Source organism: Papio anubis, chromosome 4 (assembly GCF_008728515.1).
Source record: "Papio anubis isolate 15944 chromosome 4, Panubis1.0, whole genome shotgun sequence".
In the NCBI taxonomy this organism is placed as follows: Eukaryota; Metazoa; Chordata; class Mammalia; order Primates; family Cercopithecidae; genus Papio; species Papio anubis.
This window is the reverse complement of record NC_044979.1, coordinates 93471401-93495438: the sequence shown is the minus strand read 5'-3', so window position 1 is coordinate 93495438 and position 24038 is coordinate 93471401. Positions and strand designations below refer to the sequence as shown.

Here is a 24038-nt window from a genome sequence, read left to right as displayed (position 1 = left end):
AGTTAGCAGAATGTTAAAACTCAGTGATAGGTGCTTAATATAATAAGTAACAAGTTCTAGCAACACATCTAAGTTTCACAGTAATGAGTGTAGATGATATTTAAAGATCTTCAACAGTCTAATGTGGTATGAAAATATCTGATTTATGTTGATGTCAAAATTACAAGTACTGTAATTCTGTGGTTTAGTGCCAGCATTCATAATTGAAGGACGTGTTAAATTTCAGTTAGGGGATAGTGAAGATAAATGTGTAATTTCCTCCCACCCACACCTCATTTTTATTTCCCTGAGTTTTATCCATGGACTCCTTAGCTGTGACGGTCAGAGTAAGATCACCTGGACTGAGGCCTTGTTTGTGTCCTGGGATGCCTAATTTGAAGCTAAAGGATTTGAACTTAGAATGTAGTCATCAGATAAGTGTGTTTTAAACATTCTGTCTACCAATTTTAGTGACTTTTAAAATAAGTCATAACAGTCCAATAAATACTGGATCTCCAAATGGTCTCTGCATTTTATGACTTTGCTTCTTTGCTTTTCCTTCTTGGGCTGTATTTTCTTAATAGATATTGGTTTGTAATTAATATAGAGTTAATATTTTAAGTAATTTCTAAACTTCCGTGTTGGCTATTATTGTCTTGCTTTTATGTTTTTTTTTTCTTTTAAAAAACATTTTAATTCTTCTGCAGGATTCGGAAACTTCAGATACGAAATATCCCGCCTCACTTACAGTGGGAGGTAAGAATTTCTTTATTTAAAATTAAGATCTAAGTATGGAAACCTATTGCTGTTAGTTTTTTCAAAGCTTTTTCTCCTTTCTTCAACTCTTGGGTGTGCTAGAACATAAAATTCTTCTCTTATGACCCATGTCTTAGTGTGGGATTTTCTTCATAAGGGCACAGTGTATCTTAAAAATCTGCTTTTTGGCATAAGAAACCAAAAATTGAAATATATTCTTGGGTAACTAGGTAATCTTTCTCATTCAGTCCCTTCCCAAAAGGATTTTGTTGATTTCAGTTCTTTCTGATGAATTTGCCAATTGTATTTAAACATGAAGCTCCTATCTTGGCAAAGTTTTAAAACGACAAATACCTGCTACTTTGTGCTTTTATTTTAAGATGTTATTCTGCTTCCTTTTGCTCAGATGGTGGCACTGCACTGATTGTGTAATGTGCACAAACACAAACTATTTAGCACAATTGAATAGCCTGTGTCAGCAATTTCCAAAGCATAATAATGATGTCATGGTGAGAATTTGAGACACCTGTAGTTGAAGGGATAAAATAAAATGTCTTTTGATTCTTCAGACAATGGAACCTGAAAGTTCTTAAAACTCACCTTGGAGAGGGTGGTGCAGAGAAACTGCTTAGCTTTTATGTATTTCTAATATAAAAAAAACAAGAGTAACTAGTTATGTGTGTTTTACACTGGTCTTCTGTTTGGTTAAAAGGTTACTTTGGTGGGAAGTTGAGGGAAGTTGATCTAAGTCTGATTCTCCAAGGTTTCTCAGTCACAAGTGATTTGTGCTGAGAATATTTATCTTCAAAACAATATTATTGAGATTAAGTTTTGCAGGAAGGGGTTGGTTTTTGGTATATGCTGAATATATTGCAAGTTATATAATGCATTAAAAATATACTTTATAGATGGAAGTGGTGGGTTATAAGATTAAACTTTTTTTTTATATGTTCCTGTTTTAGATTAACATTTGTTTAGGGAATTCGGTAGCTTGGGGGATAGGTCCTCAAGTGTTGTAATAGCAAGATTATTAGTTTGATCCCCTTATTTTAAGATGAGCCATATTAAATATGATTTAAAATGTAATTCAATATGATTTTTTTGTTCAGGAGCTACATCTAGTGTAATGTAGCTTTCTATGAAATAGCCAAATGGTAGAAACCAAGTTTAAGTAAATTATTAGAGTACTAGCATATCTGCTATGGGCAGAGTTTCCTTTTAATTCATTCATAATCTCTTCAAATTTAGAGAATTTAGCCTTTAGTTTATTGCATTTTCCCTCGTTCTGGGTATTTGCCATATCTAACTTTTCTTAATTTTTGTATTTCACTTTACTCTCCTTACTGTCCTTTGGGATAGTGTCAAGTTTTAGTGGGTTATCTCTGTTTTCAAATGAGCAAATATGGGCACGCAAGATAAAATTAATTAAGAGCACACACTGAATCGTAAGATGCTTGGCTAGACTTTGGAATTCTTCACCTTTGACTCCCTTTAAAAATTTAATGATTGTTTACATATTGATCAAAAAAAACAATTTTATTGAGAGTTAGGAATAAGATGAGCTGCTGTTGTTAGGTGTTTTTTTTCCTTAAAGACTTGAGGGAACACTATTTCCTTTTCGAGAAGGGTCACTTTGTATGGTTTGTTTGTTTGTTTGTTTGTTTGTTTGTTTGTTTTTGAGATGGAGTTTTGTTCTTGTTGCCCAGGCTGGAGTAGAATGGTACAATCTAGGCTCACTGCAACCTCCGCCTCCCAGGTTCAAGGGATTCTCCTGCTCAGCCTCCCGCGTAGCTGGGATTACAGGCATCCACCAACCACGCCTGGCTAATTTTTTGTAATTTTAGTAGAGATGGGATTTCACCATGTTGGTCAGGCAGGTCTCAAACTCCCGACCTCAGGTGATCCACCTGCCTCAGCCTCCCAAAGTGCTGGGGTTACAGGCATGAGCCATTGTACCCAGCCTGTATATGTTTTATTTATTCATGCTGGATATGCCGCTTGTTCTGTGCCAAAGCCTTATTATAAACAGTGATAATTTTGCAGTTCTGGACAACTTTTATAATGGAAGATTAGGCTTTCAGTCCCTAATTAATCTTAGAATCACTGAAAGTGGAATGAGCAGACATTATGTGCCTTCTACTTTGATGCAGTAGAATATACATGTCACCACAGAGAAAATAGTCTTATCTAAATAGGTTCAACTGGCTTCAGTCTTAATCTAACTTTGAGTTTACAAGAAATACAGAAGATAGAGGGACAAATTAAATGATGCATCAAAGAAACAACTAGCCATGTCCTGAATATGGAATATTCCACAGGACAAATGATACTGTTTTGCTAGAGGAGCAGTGGGATGAAAAAAGGGAAGAGGCCTGTTATGAGTAAGACTCAAGAGGATAACAAAAAAACCACTATAGTAAGTTCTTTGTGAGCAACGTAAATAGCCCTGTGAAGCAGCATGGAGCACCTAAAAAAGCCTTATAGTTGTTATTTTATTTATTTATTTATTTTGCAGGAAATGGGGCAGCCTTGAGGTCAGACTTAGAATTATGTCCTAGCTCCACTGCTTTCTCATTGTGTGATCTAGTTATGGGATCTCTGAACAGGTTTTTAAAATTCTTTGAGCCTCATTTTCCTCGTTTCTAACAAGGGTGATGATGGTGGCCCCCTCATTGGGTTGCTTTGAGCATTAAATAGGATTATGCATGCTAAAGCCTTTAAAACAGTGCTTGGTACATATAAGTACACAATATGTTTTAGCTATGATATAATAAGAACAACAACAAATTCACCAGCTCTCAGCCTTCGGTTTTGTGCTTGTCTCAGTGAGATCCAGGCAGGAGCACAGATAATACCCTCAGTATTTCACCAGAGAGAATCATACAGGTGCTGAAAGGCGAAAGAACAAAGGAGAATCCAGAGTAGTGACTGTAAGGAGCAGCCACGGCCTGAGGGCTGGAAGGCCAAACAGGAAGTTGAGGTTTTGGATCCTAGTAGAGACTTGGAGGGAAGAGCCCTGAGCACCTGAGACTCAGATTTCTGAGCAATGGCAGCTCCTTGACTGGGGCTGGCGCCTGGGATGGGGGAAAGAGAGAGGAGTTATAAATCTTGTTCTGAGTGTCCAGAGGAGCTAGAGGATGTAACCAACTGCTGATTCAGTGACGCCGGCTGATAGACAGGGACCTACGGATGCGGTGATGCCGACTGCCAGAGAGGGACCTGCGGATGCGGTGAAGCCAACTGAGGGACGGGACTTGCTAATGTGGTGATGTCGACTGATGGACGGGGACCTGGTGATGCGGTGACGCCGACTGACGGACGGGACCTGGTGGTGCGGTGACGCCGACTGACGGACGGGACCTGGTGGTGCGGTGACGCCGACTGACGGACAGGACCTGCTGATGTGGTGAAGCCAGCTGACGGATGGGGACCTGCGAATGGGGTGATGCCGACTGATGGACGGGATCTGGTGGTACGGTAATACCAACCGAAGGACGGGACCTGGGGATGCGGTGATGCTGACTGATGGAGAGGGACTTGCGGATGCGGTGATGCCGACTGATGGACAGGGGCCTGCCGTTGTGGGGATGCCGACTGACAGGGCCTGCTGATGTCGACTGATGGACGGGACCTGTGGGTGTGGGGATGCCGACTGATAGACGGGCAAGAGCATGTCGTCTCTACCCCGACTCCTGCTTTCTAGTACCTCTCTGGTGCCTTCTGTTGGCAGAAACTAGCAGGTAACAGCTGGCAAAGGAGAGATTAGAGTCCAGAGTCCTACACCCAGCATCACAAAGCTGAGAAGTACATTTGGAACTAAGAGCTTATTTTTCTTTGTTTGCCCTAATGCCTCATATACCCTGTCTGATGGAACTGAGAGCTTAATATCAAGGTAAACTTCTATCCTTGAAGTGAAACAACCTCCTCCCCCAATTCTAGGAGTCATCTTGTAAGCTAGATTCTGTGAAGTCACTGAAGAGGTGACAGAATCTGGGACCACAGCAGAAACGCTCGTGACATGTGGCGTTTTGTAAGATCTGTAGCTGGAGTGTTACCTTTCTGTCACTGTTAGATCTTCATTATTTATGTTATCTGTATACCACCATATACTACTAAATGATCAGAAGGGGATTCCCCAAGTTCTCTGGGCAGCATATCTTACATGCTGTGTCAAGCAGGTTTAAACAGTTTCTAACCATTTAGTTTTAGATGATGATAAAGCACTTATGGGTGGGTGCTGGATTCTGCTAAATGTTTATGGCACATGGAGATACAGGGAGACTCTATTTTTTTTTTGAGACGGAGTCTTGCACTGTCACTCAGGCTGGAGTGCAGTGGCACGATCTTGGCTCACTGCAACCTCTGCCTCCCGGGTTCAAGCAATTCTCCTGCCTCAGCCTCCTGAGGAACTGGGACTACAGGCGCGCGCCACCATGCCCAGCTAATTTTTTGTATTTTTAGTAGAGACAGTGTTAGCCAGGATGGTCTCTATCTCTTGACCTTGTGATCTGCCCGCCTTCGCCTCCCGAAGTGCTGGGATTACAGGTGTGAGCCACCGCACCTGGCGGGAGACTAACTTTTTGAAGGACTCACTGCTAGAGAATTAGGTAGGTTTGTTTTCTCCCAAATATATGGAATATAGCAGAGAAATAAGAGAAAATGTTTTTTCATCCATCCGTCACTGTTTTGCCTGAGGTACCTGAAGAGTAGACTCAGTGTGACCAGAACTGGAAGGGCTCCTCCACAGAAACAGTCCCAGCAGACAACGATGTGGACATTCAGATGCCACAAGGGAGGTGTACATTAGGAAGAGGATTTGAGAGCCCTTCCTTGAGTGAAAAAGGGTAGGACTTTGCGAGAAAGTCCTAGTGGAGTATTTGACGTTAAACACCTTTAGATATTTTTTCTTTTGCCTACTCAATTTCTCAAGTGGGCTCCATTTTCTAAATTTAAGGAATGTCTTGTTGTTGTTGTTTTGTTTTAGAGACGGAGTCTTGCTCTGTCACCGAGGCTGGAGTACAGTGATGCGATCTCGGCTCACTGCAACCTCCTCCTCCTTGGTTCAAGCAATTCTCCTTCCTTAGCCTCCTGAGTAGCTGGGAATACAGGTGCCTGCCACCACACACGGCTGATTTTTATATTTTTAGTAGAGACAGGGTTTCACCATGTTGACCAGGCTGGTCTGGAATTCCTGACCTCAAGTGATCTGTTCACCTCAGCCTCCCAAAGTGCTGGGATTACAGGCATGAGCCACCACACCCGGCAGGAATGTCTTTTTGTATGTAAAAAATACATAATAAATGGGGCCAGTTGTGGTGACTCACGCCTGTAATCCCAGCACTTTGGGAGGCCAAGGCAGGTGGGTCCCTTGAGGTCAGGAGATCGAGACCAGCCTAGCCAACATGGAGAAAACCCCATCTTTACTAAAAATACAGAAATTAGCTGGGTGTGGTGGCACAGGCTTGTAATTCCAGCTACTCAAGAGGTTGAGTCAGGAGAACCTCTTGAACCCGGGAGATGGAGGTTGCAGTGAGCCAAGATCGCATCACTGCACTCTAGCCTAGGTAACAGAGTGAGACTCTGTCTCAAAAAAAAAAAAAAACAAAAAAAAGGCCAGTCTTAAGGAAATGATTTCTCAGTTTCTCCAAATGTTATTTTCTTATTTCTGTCCAGTCAAAAGAATCAAAACTCCTAATAAGTACCCAAAAAATGCCCAGGCCGGGCATGGTGGCTCATGCCTGTAATCTCAGCATTTGGGAGGCCAAGGCAGGCAGATCACGAGGTCAGGAGATCGAGACCATCCTGGCTAACACAGTGAAACCCCATCTCTACTAAAAATACAAAAAAAATTAGCTGGGTGTGGTGGCGGGCGCCTGTAGTCCCAGCTACTGGGGAGGCTGAGGCTGGAGAATGGCGTGAACCCAGAGGGTGGAACTTACAGTGAGTGGAAATTGCGCCACTGCACTCCAGCCTGGGCAACAGTGAGACTCTGTCTAAAAAAAAAAATGCCCAAAGCTGGGGTTACCTTCCCTGAAGTGAAGCATATAAGACCTTATGTAAAGGAAGTCCTTAAGTAAATGAAGTGGTCCTAGAGGAAAGGGCAGGCAAGGTTGTCATTCTGGGGGCTGATGAGGAAGGTGAAACAGTATTTCCCCATGTTTACTGTGTGGGGAAACAGCCTGTGCTACAGTTAGTCACCTGCATTACCAGGTTCTCCATGCTGGTGGGGCCCCCACATCGCTCATGACTGGAATGACTGTTTTCCGAGCAAAGATTTGAATATGTGGTCTGACAGGTACTTATGGGGAATACATACTTTAAAATCACAGTCTTGCTAGAAAATTCAGAACATTTCTTGGTTTTACTTCAACACTTGCATATTTGATTTTTTTCCTGGACTTAATTGATCTGGGAAGATGAATATTAAGTGAGTCTCTGGTCAAAGAAGGGAAACCAAGTATTCCTTATTTAGAAGAAACAAGTAGGCCTGGTGTGGTGGCTCAGGCCTGCAATCCCAGCACTTTCGGAGACTGAGGCAGGAAAATCACTTGAGGCCAGGAGTTTGAGACCAGCCTGGCCAACATGGCAAAACCCTATCTCTGCTATAAATACAAAAATTAGCCAGGCATGGTAGCACATGCCTGTAATCTTAGCTACTCAGGAGGCCGAGGCACAAAAATTGCTTGAGCCTAGGATGCATAGGTTGCAGTGAGCTGAGACTGTGCCACTGTACTTCTGGGAAACAGGCGAGACTCTGCTTAAAAAAAAAAAAAAAGAAAAAAGAAATAAGTGGGAAAGTAGTGATGCCATGTTATCTAGTCTGGAGGAAAAACAAAAGAATACTATAGTTAACATAAAATGGCTCAGAGAGAACCCACTGTAAGCCTTGGATGAAGGTGTGCTGAGAAGTGGAAAGCTGTCTTGAGGTTTGTGGGGAGGTGGATGACTTCCTGGGGAATAGAGTGGGCAGGGGCCACGGAGTGAGTTAGGTGACATCCCTGCTGGATGTTGGCATCTTTAAAGGCAGGAGCTGTCATTCATCTTCTGTCCAACTGCTGATTGTTTTTGGTGCTGTGTTAGGTGCTACTTGGTCCATATGGATACAGGAATGAATGTCAAATAGAAATGAGCAGCATTTTATTTATTTTTTGAGACAGCATTTCACATTTGTTGCCCAGGCTGGAGTGCAATGGGCGTGATCTCGGCTCACTACAGTCTCCACCTCCTGGATTCAAACCATTCTCCTGCCTCAGCCTCCTGAGTAGCTGGGATTACAGGCGTGTGCCACCATGCCCGGATAATTTTTGCATTTTTAGTAGAGATAGGGTTTCACCATGTTGACCAGGCTGGTCTTGAACTCCTGACCTCAGGTGATCCCCCCACTTCGGCCTCCCAAAGTGCTGGGATTACAGGTGTGAGTCACTATGCCTGGCTGAGAAGCATTTTAAGTGTAATTGGATGTAAAGCTAACACCGTGAGGTGCTTTAACTCAACAGAGGAAAACATCTGTAGAAACAGTGATGTTGAGATTTTCCATGAGCGAGCAAGAAGAAGCAATGGGAGTCAGAAATGTTAAATATTAGAAATAACCAATTTAAAGGTTGCTTTTATAGCAGACAGCTTGGAGTTCTAAATAAATAGCAGATAAACTGCGTGTTCTCGGTAGATGCCTTTCTTCTTCTCAGTGGCCTGACTTTGAGCACTTGGCCAGTAAGTGGCTGACACTAGGCACTTACGTGCTGGGCACTGAATTAACATGTTTTAATCTTCACAGCAGTCCCATGTCCCCACTGTACAGGTAAGGCAGTGGTGGTACAGAGAGGTGAAGTAGCTTCTCCAGGATCATGCAGCTGGAAAGTGTTAGTGTCTAGTGTCGATCAGGTTGCTTTAACAGAAAACTTCCTCCCAAAGGGTTGTTTCTGTTTCTTCCAGTATCATTTGGTTTCAACATGCCTCTGAAAAGCTTGACAGTGAAGCCAGTAGAAACTGAATCCTCCCCAGGTCTGGAAGTAAAGTATGGTTACGAGTGATGAATGAACTTCCTTGGGGAAGTTATTAGTAAAGTTCTCTGTTTAAAGAACTGTGGACAGTAGAGTTCCTCATGCATGGCTGCTCTGGGATGGGCCAAACTTCACATCATTAGAAGTAATCTGGTGATGGGTGTGCAGGGGGAATACCAGAGTTCCCTACAACCAGTATGTATGAATGGTATATGAGGCAAGCATTTCTCACCCGACCCTGCTCCCTCCATGTTTACTCCATGTCCTTTGCGCTGTGCTGCCTGGACTTTTGTCCTGCGCTTCTATAGTTTTTCTGGATATGATCATCTTAAAGGTCGTCATGCCCTTTATCAGTTGATTGAGACAGAATCTTGACTTACCGCCCAGGCTGGAGTGCAGTGGCGCAATCACAGCTCACTGCAGCCTCGACTTCCCAGGCTCAGGTGATTTTCCCATCTCAGTCTCCCGAGTAGCTGGGACTACAGGTGTGCACCACCACACCTGGCTATTTTTTTTTCTTTTTTTTTCTCTTATTTTATTTTATTTTATTTTTGAGACAAAGTCTGGCTCTGTCTTCCAGGCTGGAGTGCAGTGGTGCAATCTGGGCTCACTACAAGCTCCGCCTCCCGGGTTCACGCCATTCTCCTGCCTCAGCCTTTCGAGTAGCTGGGACTACAGGCGCCCACCACCACACCCTGCTAATTTTTTTTTTGTATTTTTAGTAGGAACGGGGTTTCACCATGTTCGCCAGGATGGTCTCAATCTCCTGACCTTGTGATCCTCCCGCCTCGGCCTCCCAAAGTACTGGGATTACAGGCGTGAGCCACTGTGCCCGGCCTTTTTTTTTTTTTTCTTTCGTATCTTTATTTTTTTTTTAATTTTTGAGATGGAGTGTTGCTCTGTCAGCCAGACTGGAGTGCAATGGTGCGATCTCGGCTCACTGCAACCTTCGCCTCCCGGGTTCAAGCGATTCTCGTGTCTCAGCCTCCTGAGTAGCTGGGATTACAGGCGCCCACCACTATGCCTGGCTAATTTTTGTATTTTTAGTAAAGACGGGGTTTCACCATGTTGGCCAGGCTGGTCTCAAACTCCTGACCTCAGGTGATCAGTCCATTTTGGCCTCCCAAAGTGCTGGGATTAGAGGCTTGAGCCACTGCACTTGACCAAAAGTTTTAAATTTTAATGAAGTTCAGTGTATTCATTTCTGCCAGTCTCATTTTATGAATAGTATTTTTGGTGTCCTGTCTAAAAACATTTTGCCTAAATCAAAGTTATGAAGGTTTTCTCCTGTTGTCTTAAACCTATGGTGCATTTTGAGTTAATTTTTATGTAATGTATGATTCACAGGCCGTGGTTTTATTTTTTGCATGTAAATGTTTCATTCTAATACCATAAATTGAAAATATTGTTCATTTTCCATTGAATTGCCCTCACACTTTTGTTACAAATCAATTGACCATATTTGGGTGGGTCTGTTTCTGGACTCTTTTCTCCCATTAATTTATATGTCTGTCCCTTTGCTACTACACTTTCTTGGTTACTGTGGCTTTATATTGTCAGTCTTAAAATGAAATAATATTACTCCTTCAACTTTATTATTTTTCAGAATCGTGGCTGTTGTCATTACTTTGCTTTTCCATATGTATTTTAGAACCAGTAAGTCTATACACAAAAATTCAGTTGGGATTTTTATTGGGATTGTAATAAGTTAAAAAAAAACCCTTTTGGAATAATTATCAACTTTACTAAGTTGTCTTCTTATGACTGGCTTATTTCACTTAGTATACTATTCACCCATGTTGTAGCACAGGGGTCCCTAACCCCCAGGCCTCAGACTGGTATACCGTCTGTGGCCTGTTAGAAACTGGGCTGTACCACAGGAAGTGAGTGGTAAGTGAGCGAGCATTACTGCCTAAGCTTTGCCTCCTGACAGATCAGTGGTGGCATTAGATTCTCATAGGAATGCATACCCTATTGTGAACTGCACATGTTGAGGGATCTAGGTTGCTCACTCCTTAGGAGAATTGAATGCCTGATGATCTGAGGTGGAAAAGTTCCATCCTGAAACCATCCCCCTAACCCCACTCTCTGTCCCTGGAAAAATTGTCTTCCATGAAACCAGTCCCTGGTGTGAAAATAGTTGGGGACCGCTGTTGTAGTACGTGTCAGAATTTTCTTTTGAAAGCTAAGTAGTATTCCTTTATATGCGAATTTTACATTTTGTTTATTCTTCTGTCCATGGGTGTATGGGTTGCTTCCACCTTTTGGCTATTGTGTTCAATGCCTCTGTGAATGTAGGTGAACAAATATCTCTTTGAGATTCTGCTTTCAGTTCTTTTGGGTATGTTCCTAGAAGTAGGATTGCTGGATGTTATAGCAATTCTTCTTTTCCTGTCCTTGAATAAACCAGTGAAAAAGATGTTACAGCAATTATATTTTTAATTATTTCAGGAATTGCCATACTGTTTTCCATAGCAGCTGTACCGTTTTACATTTCTACCAACAATGTCCAAGTGTGTCCTAATTTCTCCACATCCACTCCAACACTTGTTATTTTGTTTTTTTTTCCCTAAACAGTAGGTGAATATTATTTTTTAAGTTTTGACTTCTACTTGTTTTTAGTATGTAGAAAAATTTTAAATTTTTGTGTGTTGACCTTATATCCTTTGGCATTGCTAAACTTACTAGTTCTGAAAGTTTGTTTTTTATTTTTTAATAGATTGCTTAGGATTTTCTTTTTTTTTTTTTTTGAGACGGAGTCTTGCTCTGTTGCCCAGGCTGGAGTGCAGTGGTGCAATCTTGGCTCACTGCAAGCTCCGCCTCCCAGGTTCACGCCATTCTCCTGCCTCAGCCTCCCGAGTAGCTGGGACTACAGGCGCCCGCCGCTGCGCCCAGCTAATTTTTTCTATTTTTAGTAGAGACGGGGTTTCACCATGGTCTCGATCTCCTGACCTTGTGATCCACCCGCCTCGGCCTCCCAAAGTGCTGGGATTACAGGCGTGAGCCACCGCGCCCGGCTGCTTAGGATTTTCTACTTAGACAATTACGTATTCAAATGGGCATAGTTTTATTTCTTCCTTTATAGTCTGTGTGCCTTTTCTTTTATTGCTGTAATGTACTGTCTAGGACCTCTAATGAGAGTCAACATCCTTACCCGTCCTCAATTTTTGTGAGAAAACACTGTCTTTCATCATTACGTAAAATGTTAGCTATGGGTTTTTTGTAGATACTCTTTATCGGGTTGAAGACATTGCCTTCTGTTTCTAGTTTGTTGACAATCTATATGATGAGTGAATGTTGGATTGTTTCAAATGCTTTTTTTGCATAAATTGACATTATCATGTAGTTTCTGGGCTGTAAATGAATTACATTGACTTTTTACCCCTACAAATGTTGAACCGACCCTGCATTCCTATGATAAACTCCACTTTATTGTGGTATTTTATTCTTTTAAGATATTGCTGGCCGGGCGCGGTGGCTCAAGCCTGTAATCCCAGCACTTTGGGAGGCCGAGACGGGCGGATCACGAGGTCGGGAGATCGAGACCATCCTGGCTAACATGGTGAAACCCCGTCTCTACTAAAAAATACAAAAAACTAGCCGGGCGACGTGGCGGGCGCCTGTAGTCCCAGCTACTCGGGAGGCTGAGGCAGGAGAATGGCGTAAACCCGGGAGGCGGAGCTTGCAGTGAGCTGAGATCCGGCCACTGCACTCCAGCCTGGGCGACAGAGCAAGACTCCGTCTCAAAAAAAAAAAAAAAAAAAAAAGATATTGCTTGGTTTAATTTGCTAACTTTTTTGTTGAGGACTTACTGTGTCTCTGCTCATGAGGGATATTGGTCTGTAGTGTTTTTGTTTCGTTTTGTTTTGTTTTTGGATTGTCATTGATTTTGTTATCTGGGTAGCAGCCTTAAAATGTGTTGGGAAATCATGCTTATGTTTTTTGGAAGTGATTGTGCTGAATTGGTGTTCTTTAATTGTTTGATACAATTCACCTGTGAAACCACTTGAACAATTTCTCTCAGAGGTGTTTTGTTGTTGTTGTTGTTTTTTGAGATGGTGTTTTGCTCTTGTTGCCCAGGCTGGAGTGAATGGCCCAATCTCGGCTCACCACAACCTCCGCCTCCCGGGTTCAAGTGATTCTCCTGCCTTGGCCTCCCAAGTAGCTGGGATTACAGACATGTGCCACCATGCCCAGCTAATTGTTGCATTTTTAGTAGAGACAGGTTTCTCCATGTTGGTCAGGCTGGTCTTGAACTCCTGACCTTAGGTGATCCATTTGCCTCAGCCTCCCAAAGTGCTGGGATTACAGTCGTGAGCCACCAGTTCCCCCCGCCCCTTTTTTTATGCTCAAATTCAGTATCTTCAGTAATTATAGTGTTCTTCAGGTTATTTCATCTTGGGTCATTTGTAGTGTTCAAAGAATTGGTTAATTTTATCCAAGTTGTTTATTTTTTTTCTTTTCCTTTTTTTAAAATAACTTTACATCATCATGGACAAGTTATGTAAAGCTTTGTAGTATTCCCTTATCCTTTAATGTCTGTAGGGTCGCTAGTGATATCTCCACTTTTTAATTCTGATACTAGTAATTTTTGTGTTCTCTCACAATCTTCATCAGGCTTGCAGAGGTTTATCCGTTTGATTGATTTCTGATAACATGGTGATGTTGAAGCTGAATGAGCTCCTCTGTCTCCATGGTTTTGAGAGGTGAAGCCAGCTGGGCTTCTGGGTCAGGAGGTGACTTGGAAAACTTTTCTGTCTAGCTAAAGGGTTGTAAACACACCAATCAGCACTCTGTCTATCTAAAGGTTTGTAAATGCACCAATCAGCACTCTGTAAAAACGCACCAATCAGCGCTCTGTAAAATGGACCAATCAGCAGGATGTGGGTGGGGCCAAATAAGGGAATAAAAGCTGGCCACTTGGGCCAACAGCGGCAACCAGCTTGGGTCCCGTTTCCAAGTTGTGGAAGTTTTGTTCTTTGGCTGTTCGCAATAAGTCTTGCTGCTGCAGTCTTTGGGTCCGCCCTACCTTTAAGAGCCATAACACTCACTGCGAAGGTCTGCAGCTTCACTCCTGAATTCAGAGAGACCAGGAACCCACCGGGGGAACAAACAAATCCTGATGCGCCACCTTTAAGAGCTGTAACACTCACTGCAAAGGTCTGCGGCTTCACTCCTGAAGTCAGCAAGACCACGAACCCACCGGAAGGAAGAAACTCTGGACACATCTGAACATCTGAAGGAACAAACTGCAGACACACTATCTTTAAGAACTGTAACACTCACCACAAGGGTCCGCGTCTTCATTCTTGAAGTTAGCAAGACCAAGAACCCACTGGAAGGAACCAATTCTGGACACAATTTGATTAGTATTTTGTTTCCCTGAGGCTTCCCTTTTTGATTCTCTAATCAGAAAAGCAAGGGCCTTAGATACGTTGCGTGGCTGTGCACTTCCTGTAACTGTATACGTGTCCAGGGCTAACGAGAGGCAAACAGAAGGAAAAGAAGCAAACAGGTTCAACCCATCCCTTTGGAACTATAGCTTCTTAGCTCTGTTGGTGTTTTAGATCAGTGGTCCCCAACCTTTTTGGCACCAGGAACTGATTTGGTAGAAGACAATTTTTCCATGGTGGGGGAAGGGGAGTGGTTTCAGGATAGAAACTGCTCTACCTCAGATCATCAGGCATTGGTTAGAATCTCTTAAGGAGTATGCAACCTGGATCCATTGCGTGCGCAGTTCACAATAGGGTATGCATGCCTATGAGAATCTAATGCTGCCGCCGCTGATCTGACAGGAGGCGGGGTTCAGGCAGTTAGGCCTGCTCACCTCCTCTCACCTCCTGCTGTGCGCCCCGTTCCCCTTTCTTGCTTCTCCAGCCCAAACTACAAGGCTTCTCCTGAGATCTGTCTGTGTGCACTAACTTGCAGGTTTTTTGCTGCTGAATCTAGGCTGGGGCATAGCAGAGGGAAAAAAAAGAAGCAAATCACTTCAGCTTCTATAGTACTATGGAGTTCCCAATCTGTTTGCTATCTTTACTTTGAGTCTTCAAATTATTGTTTGATACTTTCGGTCCAGATTTTATAACTGCTTTCAGTGGGAGAAACAAGGTGGGTTGTGCCTGTTGAAGTTTGTCTGGATCTAGAACCTGGAGCTAAAGTTTAAGTTGTTTCTTTGAATATTGGTTTTTGGTGCCTTTTAAATTTAGAAAGAGGTGAATTGGAATCTTTTATTTCTCAAGAACGGAGTAACTGCTCATAAGTAATTTGCTTTTAAATTTATTCTTGTAGATAACCTTTGGTTGAATTAAGACTGAAACAGGACTTTACCATCTTAAAAGAAATGCGTATTCAGTTTTTTCCATGTGACTCAGCACTAGAGATGTGTATACAGTGCTCATCATTTTAAATTTAAGTATATAAAAACCTTCACTTGTTCTTTTCCTGTCTTTCTACCTCCAGTTTTAATGAACAAAATATACAAGGTTAAGACTGGGGAGGGCAAAGTCTCCTGGTAGGGTTTTAGAACAGTAAACCAATTGGGAATGACAGGGCACTATTGATGCTGTTCCTAATTTTATTATTAGCAACCTGAAAAGCAAGGATTGCCTCAGTACTAAGGCCCCCCGCCTACCTGCCGTATTTTGATTTCCTGAATGGCCTACTTTGTCTTATTCAAAACACAATATTACTATTCAGTAATTACTATTCAGTATTACTTTCCATGTGGGGATGAGAAAGGCTATAATTTACTGCAATCTTTCCTAGATGTGTATTGTATATATTCACAGATCCCTTTCCTTAGTTTTCTATTCCAATCTGGTAGACAAAGGTGGTGCTCAGTAAGTTAAGTGTTGGTTGAATTGAGGGTGTATGATGCTTTTCAGAGCTTGACTATCAACCCAAATAGAGATTTCTGTGTTCATCTTGCTAGATTTTTTTTCTTGTTTTGTATCCACTACCCCTAGACTCTCACATGTGTCCAGGTATATATACAAAGATTGAAATTGTTTGATTAGCTTACTCTGGCTAATGATAATGACTGATATTTCAGATTTCTTTTTAAAAGAAGGCCTATATTTGATTTGTCTATCTTTCACTCATTTTTATGACTACTCTCATATTCTTAGCTCATTTCCGTCTCTTTAGTACTCTGCCTTTGCATTTTAGATTAACTTAATATCACACATGTGGGTTGTGCTGATTATGAGCAGAGCAATATGCGAACCTTTTTTTTTACATTTGATTTTTTCGAGACTCTGTCACCCAGGCTGGAGTGAGGTGGCACAATCACTACTCACTGCAGCCTTAAACTCCTCCTGAGCTCAAGCAATCCTACTGCTTCAGCCTCTCGAGTTGCTAGGACAACAGGCACATACGTCACCATGCTCCATTAATTTAATTTTTTTTTTTTTTTTTTTTAAACAAACAGGGTCTTGCCCAGGCTGGTCTCAAACTCCTGGACTTAAGTGATCCTCCTGCTTTGACCTCCCAAAGTGTTGGGATTTTAATTGTAAGCCACCGTGCCTGGCCAAGTACCTCTCTAGATGGATTCTCATTCTTGTTATGTTCTTAGAACCAACCCTAGATATAGGAAGGGAATAGGGCTATTCTTATTTTTAAAAACAAACAAAAAAAAGTAATTGGGAAATGGAAAAACTTGCCAAGGTCTTGCAGCTACCATTGGCTAAATTGGGATTTAAACTAGGCAGAACCTCCTTTTTCACCTGCTACTGTATCTAAACTGTATATACTTCTGTCATCTCAAACGTGGAAATAAGGATGACTTCTAATATCTTCTGCAAGTTCACCTACACATTTATGACTTAGCACCGATTTCATCAGTGTTTTTATTGAGATCTATAATTTCCTCCTATGTAATGTCCCAATTACAATCCTAAGTGAAATTCACAGAAAATATAACCCACTTATATATGTATATAATTTAAAAGTCAATATAATGTCCTAGTAGTACCAGAAAGGTGACATAAAAATTATTTATACAAAAAAAGTTTAGTACGTAAATACTTAGGCATGATCAGAGTTTAGGTATAATGAAATGGCCAAGTGCTTGTACCATATGTAGAATAATCCTCAGTGGACCAATACTGGTGTTGAGATAGGAATAATATGCAGGCAATACAAAGTTGTGTGCTCTCAGTTTAGTGGTTTTCTACAGTGATAAGCAGACCAAAATATAATAGTATCTTGATTTACATGATACAGTTTTGGAAGATACAGTATATATGAAAACTGAGCAGTAAATATTTTGTCAGGTTATAGGGACAGATAAATGGGTTTCCTCTGTATCTGAATATCAAGGACCTTCAAAGGCTGTGCAGGACATGAGGCCACCTCTCTTTATTGTGTGAAGCTGTACTGCACACTTCAGGATGTGTGACATACCTGGTCTGTGCCTCTCAAATATTAGTAAAGGGCCCTTTTCCTAACCCCAAAAGATCCATAGATTTCTAAAACCACTTCCTTAAGGGGTGAAGGTTTCTCCATTAAGAATTACTTTTCTAAATCATTCGTTCCTCAGCTGTGTTGAACGACCAGTTATTTTTAAATTTCTAATTGATCACTTCTTTGTAAAATACAATGAAAATAAATTATTACAATGAAATTTTAATGTCAGCCAACAGACAAGCTGATTTTTATTATCAGATTCAACAGACATAAAATTGTCAGTCTGCTATAAAAATTTGTAAATGCTTAATCTCCACTTGTAAGTTTGTCTTGTCATGATGTGGTCTCTATCTTAATCTCACTCTGCTTTCTCTCCCCTCAGTCACCCAAAATGATGGTATGTTCCTAAAATACTTTCCCATGGAAGGTGTAAGTTCCCTCTTCTTGACCAAATGCTCAAATGTTTTACTCCCATCACCTCCTTTGTTTTGCACAAGTATCACTTTCTATAAAAATTATCATTTAATGATGGAAATGAACTTAACTGCCTTTGCCATCAGCAGTCCCTTTTTATCTATGATAGAAATTTGCAAAGTAGTTTAACAGGCGTAACTCAAGTTGTTTATTTCTTCTTAGCTTTATATACTTATGGATAGAAAGTCATGCAGTACAAATGTGCAAAAGTTCTGCAAAGTATATGTTACTTTTGCTAATCACATATAGGTAAATCCATCTTAGATGATCTGATTTCTAATACAACTTAACTCTAAAAGTCTAAAAATATCTCTGAGCTATGTATTAAGCAGGTGGTTTTGGACTTAGACTGCATTTTTCTTTTTTCCTTTTTTTTTTTTTTTTTTTTTTTTTTTGAGACAGTCTTGTTGTTTCGCCCAGGCTGGAGCGCAGTGGCGCAATCTCAGCTCGTTGCAGCCTCTGCCTCCTGGGTTCAAGCGATTCTCCTGCATCAGCCTCCTGAGTAGCTGGGACTTCAGGCACACACCCCCATGCCTGGATAATTTTCGTAATTTTAGTAGAGATGGGGTTTTGCCATGTTGGCCAGGCTGGTCTTGAATTGCTGACCTCAAGACCTCAGGTGATCCTCCCGTCTCGGCCAACCAAATTGCTGGGATTACAGGCTTTACAGGCTTCAGCCGCCGTGCCCAGCCTAAACTGCATTTTGCTTCATACTAACCGCTAGGGAAGCAGTGACATTTTTGAAGATGAGCCTTGTTCTATCACCCAGACTGGAGTGCAGTGGTGCAGTCTTGCTCACTGCAACCTTTACCTCCCGGGTTCAAGTGATTCTCCTGCCTCAGCCTCTCAAGTAGCTGGGATTACAGGTGCCTGCCACCACACCCAGCTAATTTTTGTAGTTTCAGTAGAGACAGAGTTTCACCATGCTGGCCAGGCTGGTCTTGAACTCCTGACCTCAGGTGATCCACCTGCCTTGGCCTCCCAAAGTGCTGAAATTACAGGCGTGAGCCACCGCGCCCGGCATAGCAGTGACTTTTCAAACCTTAATTTCATAAGACTTCCTGCTGTATTTTTTGTACTGTGAGTTTGAATGATGGAAGACAATTCCTATAACAAGGCAGGAAGGGTCCTGGATAATCAGACTCCTGGCAGTTCATGCTGGTGATGCTGATGGTGAACCCCCCTCAGCAGGGGCCCTGCAACTGTTTCTCTGGTGGGTCTGTGTGAAGGCAAGTACTGCTGGGAAGGGGTCCTACTACTTGGCCACAGTGACTGAATCTTAAATATGATTGGTGTCCTTACTTTTGGTTACTCTGTAGCAGCAGAAAAGTTACAATTTTTAAATGGAGACCATTTCTTCAATCATGGTTTAACAATCAGGGTTTTGGGCTGGGCGCGGTGGCTCATGCCTGTAATTCCAGCACTTTGGGAGGCTGAGGCAGGCGGGTCACTTGAGGTCAGGAGTTTGAGACCAACCTGGGCAACATGGTGAAACCCCTGTCTCTACTAAAAATACAACAATTAGCCTTGTGTGGTAGCACATGCTTGTAATCCCAGCTACTCGGGAGGCTGAGGCACATGAATTACTTGAACCCAGGAGGCAGATATTGCAGTGGGCCAAGATCGTGCCTCTGCACTCAAGCCTAAGCGACAGAGTGAGGCTCCATCTCAAAAAAGTAGGGTTTTGACAGCATCTTAAATACTTCTGCTCCTCCAGCTGACTCATTTTACACACAGTCATTATGCTGCGATGCATATGGTTGGCTTTGGTGCGTGCTTGTGTAAGTATTTATGGTTGGATCCATGCTCAGTCATGAGGTGGCTTTTGAAGTTGTTCTTGTGTGAAATGGAAATTCTTGGGCATCTAGGTATTTCTTAATTTTCAGTGGGTGTAACAAGTACAGCCAGATTAGATTGAAGGATGTGATCTTATCACGTGCTTTGCTTTCTGAGGCTGGGTCAGCCTTAGAATGGCCCCTTTTGGTTGCAGTGTTGGTGTGGCAGACAGTACTTAGGCTATGAAGAACGTCTGATAGCATTGTCCTCAAAATGTTACCCTGGAGGAGCAGGACAAGATCAGCTGTGGCTCTCTCAGTTCAAAACCACCTGCTTATTATATAGCTTAGAGATACTACTTTTAATGGCAAAAACTCCATTTACTTTTGTACCAACCTAATATTTTGTGTTAGACTTTCACAGAGTTGAATTGCATTAGAAATCAGATCATGTTAGATGCATTTGCCTATTTGTGATCAGCAAAAAGTAATATAATACTTTGGAGAACTCTTTTTAATACATGATTTACTATCCGGAGAAACAAGATAGGGGAAACACAAATGTTACTTTAGGTGCTCAGCTCCTGTGTGCCTCTCAGATGTACTGCTTAGAAAACATGTTTAAGGATGCACACTTTTTACAACATGTGTCCCTTATCTACTAACCAAGGACCTGGTGTGGCATTGAACTAAAGATATGACAACTTGTTCCAGTGTTGGGGGAAAAAAAACTGGCTCATACGGCTCAGTGGGAGATGGTGTAGAAATGTGATTTCTTCCTTAGGAATTTTAAAGTGACTTTTTAAACCCTGTACTTTGGGAGTTTTCAAACATAAACACATTGAGAAAATAGTATACTGAACCCCCCATCTGCTGACCTTAATAATAGTCAACATTCTGCTTTTGTTTTATTGATCAATATTGCTTCCCTTTTTTAGGTGGAGGAGAGGTAGATTCTTTTAGAGCAATTTAATATGACTGGTGGTATAGAAAATTTACCTGCTAACATAAAATAAGAATAGGTATATTAGTTTCCTATGCTGCTGTAACAAATTAATCACAAACTTGGTGGTTTAAAGCAGCAGAAATTAATTTTTGTTTTAGAAGCCAGGAGTCTGAAATCAGTCTCAGTGGGTTAAAGTCAAGGTTGTCATGAGAACTGGCTCCCTCTGGAAGTCTTAGGGGAGAATCCATTTGCTTGCCTTTCCCAGGACCTAGTGCCTGGCTGTGGTCCTTGGCTTTCATGGTTTCCTCTTTCAAAGTATACCACTTCAGCCTCTGCTTCTGTCCTCATATTGCCTTCTCTCTGACTTTCCGTCCTCTCTTGCCCCTTTTGCAAGGATCCATGATTACATCAGGCTCACCCAGGTAATCCCATATAATATCTCCACCTCAAGATACTTAATTATACCTGTAATGTCCCTTTTGCCATATAAGGTGCCATTCGTAGATTTTAAGCATTAGGAGGTAGATATATTTGGGACCATTATTCAATTTACCACCAGTGTAGTCAGCACTCAAGTGTCAAATAAATGGTTATAGGACCACAACCTTGAGAGTGGGGAATATAAATACTCAGTGGTGAAATACATTAAGATAAAGTTCTTCAGTACCTAGAGGGATTTCTATGCAGAATACATTTTATCATTTCACGTAGGGGATGCAGCATTCCTATTATGAGATGACAAGATAGAAGGAGGCATGTATTGGTATAAGGCCAGTTAGTAGCTGGTGCCTTTTGAGACCTGAGAGGAAATGGCAGCAGTTCAACATCAGAGCCCAGACGGTGCTAGTTCATAGCTCCTGTCTCAGGCTTGACCCTGGCAGTTGACTACACGGTGCTCTCCTGGGCCTTAGGCCATTCTGTCACCCTCCCTGAGCTGTGGAGCTGAGCTCCTTCCCTGTCCTTGCTTCTGCCTCTTCTTAGAAGCCTTTTTGAATTTATCATAGTGCCTACTATGTGCTGGAGGAGAATCTGCTGCACAAGACAACTTTGATGTCTTATCCAAGTCTGCTTCTCTGGACTCGCAAAAAAACAGATTCCTCCTAGCTCTGGTTTTCACTAAATGTTTCTGAGGTCTTGGTTATTCTCCACATAAACCTGAAGACACACTTTTCATTAAAATATAAGGCAGAGGTATGGGGTTTCTGGGTCTGAACCTCAAGCCCCAGAATAGTCGAAAGATGGGGTAGAGACTTTGAGGGCAACTTCTTCTGGCTATGAGACTTTGGGTAAAAGTGACAATCATACAGAGTCCCTTTCCCATCTGTGAAAATGGGATTAACAAAAAAAAGTCCTTTCAGGGTCAGTGTGAGAACCAGCAAATAAGACAAGTGCCTCGCCCTGCTGCACTGTGAATTGACTTTTCTTGGAGGCATTTGTCCTTTGGCTGAAATTCACATGCTGTGTGCTCCAGTACTGTGAAGTACTTTACTTCCTCAACCCCATCCTTCTCTTAGCTTCACGGCTTTTTGCATACGTTTTCTTTGCCAAGAATCCATTTGCTCTCTCTCTTTTTTTTTTCCCCCCCCAACAGTCTTATTTTGTTCTGGATCCTTTCCATCTTTCTTGATTCTCACCAATTATTTAGCCCTCAATTTAGACGTCATTCCTGCCACTCTTGGATTAGATATCTCTCCTGTGTTTCTCCCATACTTAACACTGTGGTAGCACTTAGCATGTAGGCTTGCATTCTCTTGTGTATATGTTTTTTTTCTTCAGAAAACTAGGTTTATTGCTACACGATCTGCCAGTAATTCCAGCTATTTTGGGTGATTTCATTATTTGACTTAGCATTTTATGTGTGTGTGTGTGTAAGTGTGTAAATACATATTTTAAAACTCAGAGTCTTCTCTGTTGTCCAGTGCAGTGGTGAGATCATAGCTCACTGCTGCATCAATTTCCTGGGCTAAAGCAATCCTCCCTTCTTTGCCTCCCAAAGTTCTGGGCCTATAGGTGTGTACCCCTCCCTGCCCCCTATCCCCAAGCCAGCACTTTATATTTAATTGTCTTCTGACTTGTGTTTATTTCCCCCACCAAAGCTAAGGTGGGTAGGGCTCTGTCCTCCCATGTTATCAAAGACCCAGAACAATGGCTGGTGTGGACTTGCTGGTCAGGATTCACTCAACGTGTATTGGTTGGGAATTTTTTCAACTCTGTAATGGGTTATTCGGTTTAAAAAAATAATAACTCACTGGATTTTTTTTGTGTAGGGGTGGGGGGGGGGGGGTGGGTATAAGAAAATAGGATATAAATTTGTTGTTTCAGGTCACTGAGGTTTGTAATTTTTGTTGTTATTATTATTGGTTTTTTTTTTTGAGATGGAGTCTCCCTCTGTCACCCAGGCTGGAGTGCAGAGGCGTGATCTCGGCTCACTGCAGCCTCTGCCTCCCAGGTTCAAGCAGTTCTCCTGCCTCAGTCCCCCGAGTAGCTGGGAGTACAGGTACCTGCCACCACGCCCAGCTAATTATTGCATTTTCAGTAGAGACAGGGTTTCACCACTATGGCCAGGCGGGTCACGAACTCCTGACCTCAAGTGATTCATCCGCTGCAGCCTACCAAAGTGCTAGGATTACAGGTGTGAGTTACTGTGCCCAGCCTCTTGGTTTTTCAGTTAATTATTTTTTTCTTTTTTAGGGGGTAGAGATGGGGTCTCGCCATATTGCCCAGGCTGGTCTCAAATTCCTGGGCTCAAGCTATCCTCCTGCCTCAGCCTCCCAAAGGGCTAGGATTGTAGGCGTTAACCACTGCACTTGGCCCCAGGTCATTGAGTTTTATTGATGCGGAAATCACTGAAGTTCTTAAAAAATGTTTTTGTTTGTTGTTTCTTTGTGTTATTTTTTATTTTTTGGTGGTGGCAAATGGAAATCTTGGTGCCAGCTATGATCCCTTCACTAGCAGGGATCAGATGTTTTGGAAAGTATGTTGCAGGTGTTTTATCTTGATCTGGTTACTTGTTTTAAATAGTTCAGGTTGTTTTGGTTAGGCTTTCTAATAGCAGTTGATCATAATATTCAGCTTTCTATTTTGGGGGAAGTTCAGTTTCTTATTAAAAAAATGTTAAGGAAAACCTCAGACATTTAGTGTTGAAAAAATGAGTCACAAAGAAGTCAGAAGCATCAGTGAGGGATGCTCCTTATGGCTGTGAAATTGAGCAGGCTGTGCCCCCAGATGCCAGCCTCATTAGGGTGGATTAATGCTAAGCTCCTCTGAGCTTACACCCATCATTACTTCATGTTCTCCTTTCTCAGCAAATCTGATGCCCATCAATTCTGAGCATGTTCTGTGCACTTGCAGTATCCAGTATTGTTTACCACTGCTTGAAGTTGCCCAGCTGAACAAATATTTCTGACTTCAGATAATTTACATGATATCTTTCCCATGAAAGACATGACTTCATCGTGTTAATTTCTTTCTTGCTTAACTAAACACGAGCAAACCTTTCTTTTGTCACAGCTTTGTTTTTGTATGGTAGGAATTTTATTCTGACGTGCTGTTTAATTAACGTTTAAAAAGAGCATCTTTGCTTATATGCTCCCCTTGGCTACTAGAGACAGCTTTGTAGCGCATGATGGAGCCTGCATAATTTCTCACTGACCGCGTTTGCCTTGGTGTTGTCTTCTACTGAGTTTAAGGGTCACCTCTACT

The 24038-nt window shown here is 42.0% G+C and overlaps 1 protein-coding gene and 1 non-coding gene across 3 annotated transcripts in view; one reads left to right on the top strand and one right to left on the bottom strand.

The window, feature by feature from the left end:
• The window catches only part of IGF2BP3 (insulin like growth factor 2 mRNA binding protein 3), a 154347-nt gene that overhangs the window by 50903 nt on the left and 79406 nt on the right, over positions 1-24038 (top strand). For both annotated transcript variants that reach the window (XM_021935955.2, XM_031665320.1), the window contains one exon: positions 687-735. In XM_021935955.2, the coding sequence (XP_021791647.1) occupies positions 687-735 (49 nt within the window). The remainder of the gene's footprint in view (positions 1-686; positions 736-24038) is intronic.
• LOC116274789 lies at positions 22107-22177 on the bottom strand. Its single transcript, XR_004183563.1, has one exon. It is a non-coding gene; the product is annotated as a small nucleolar RNA SNORD65 (small nucleolar RNA).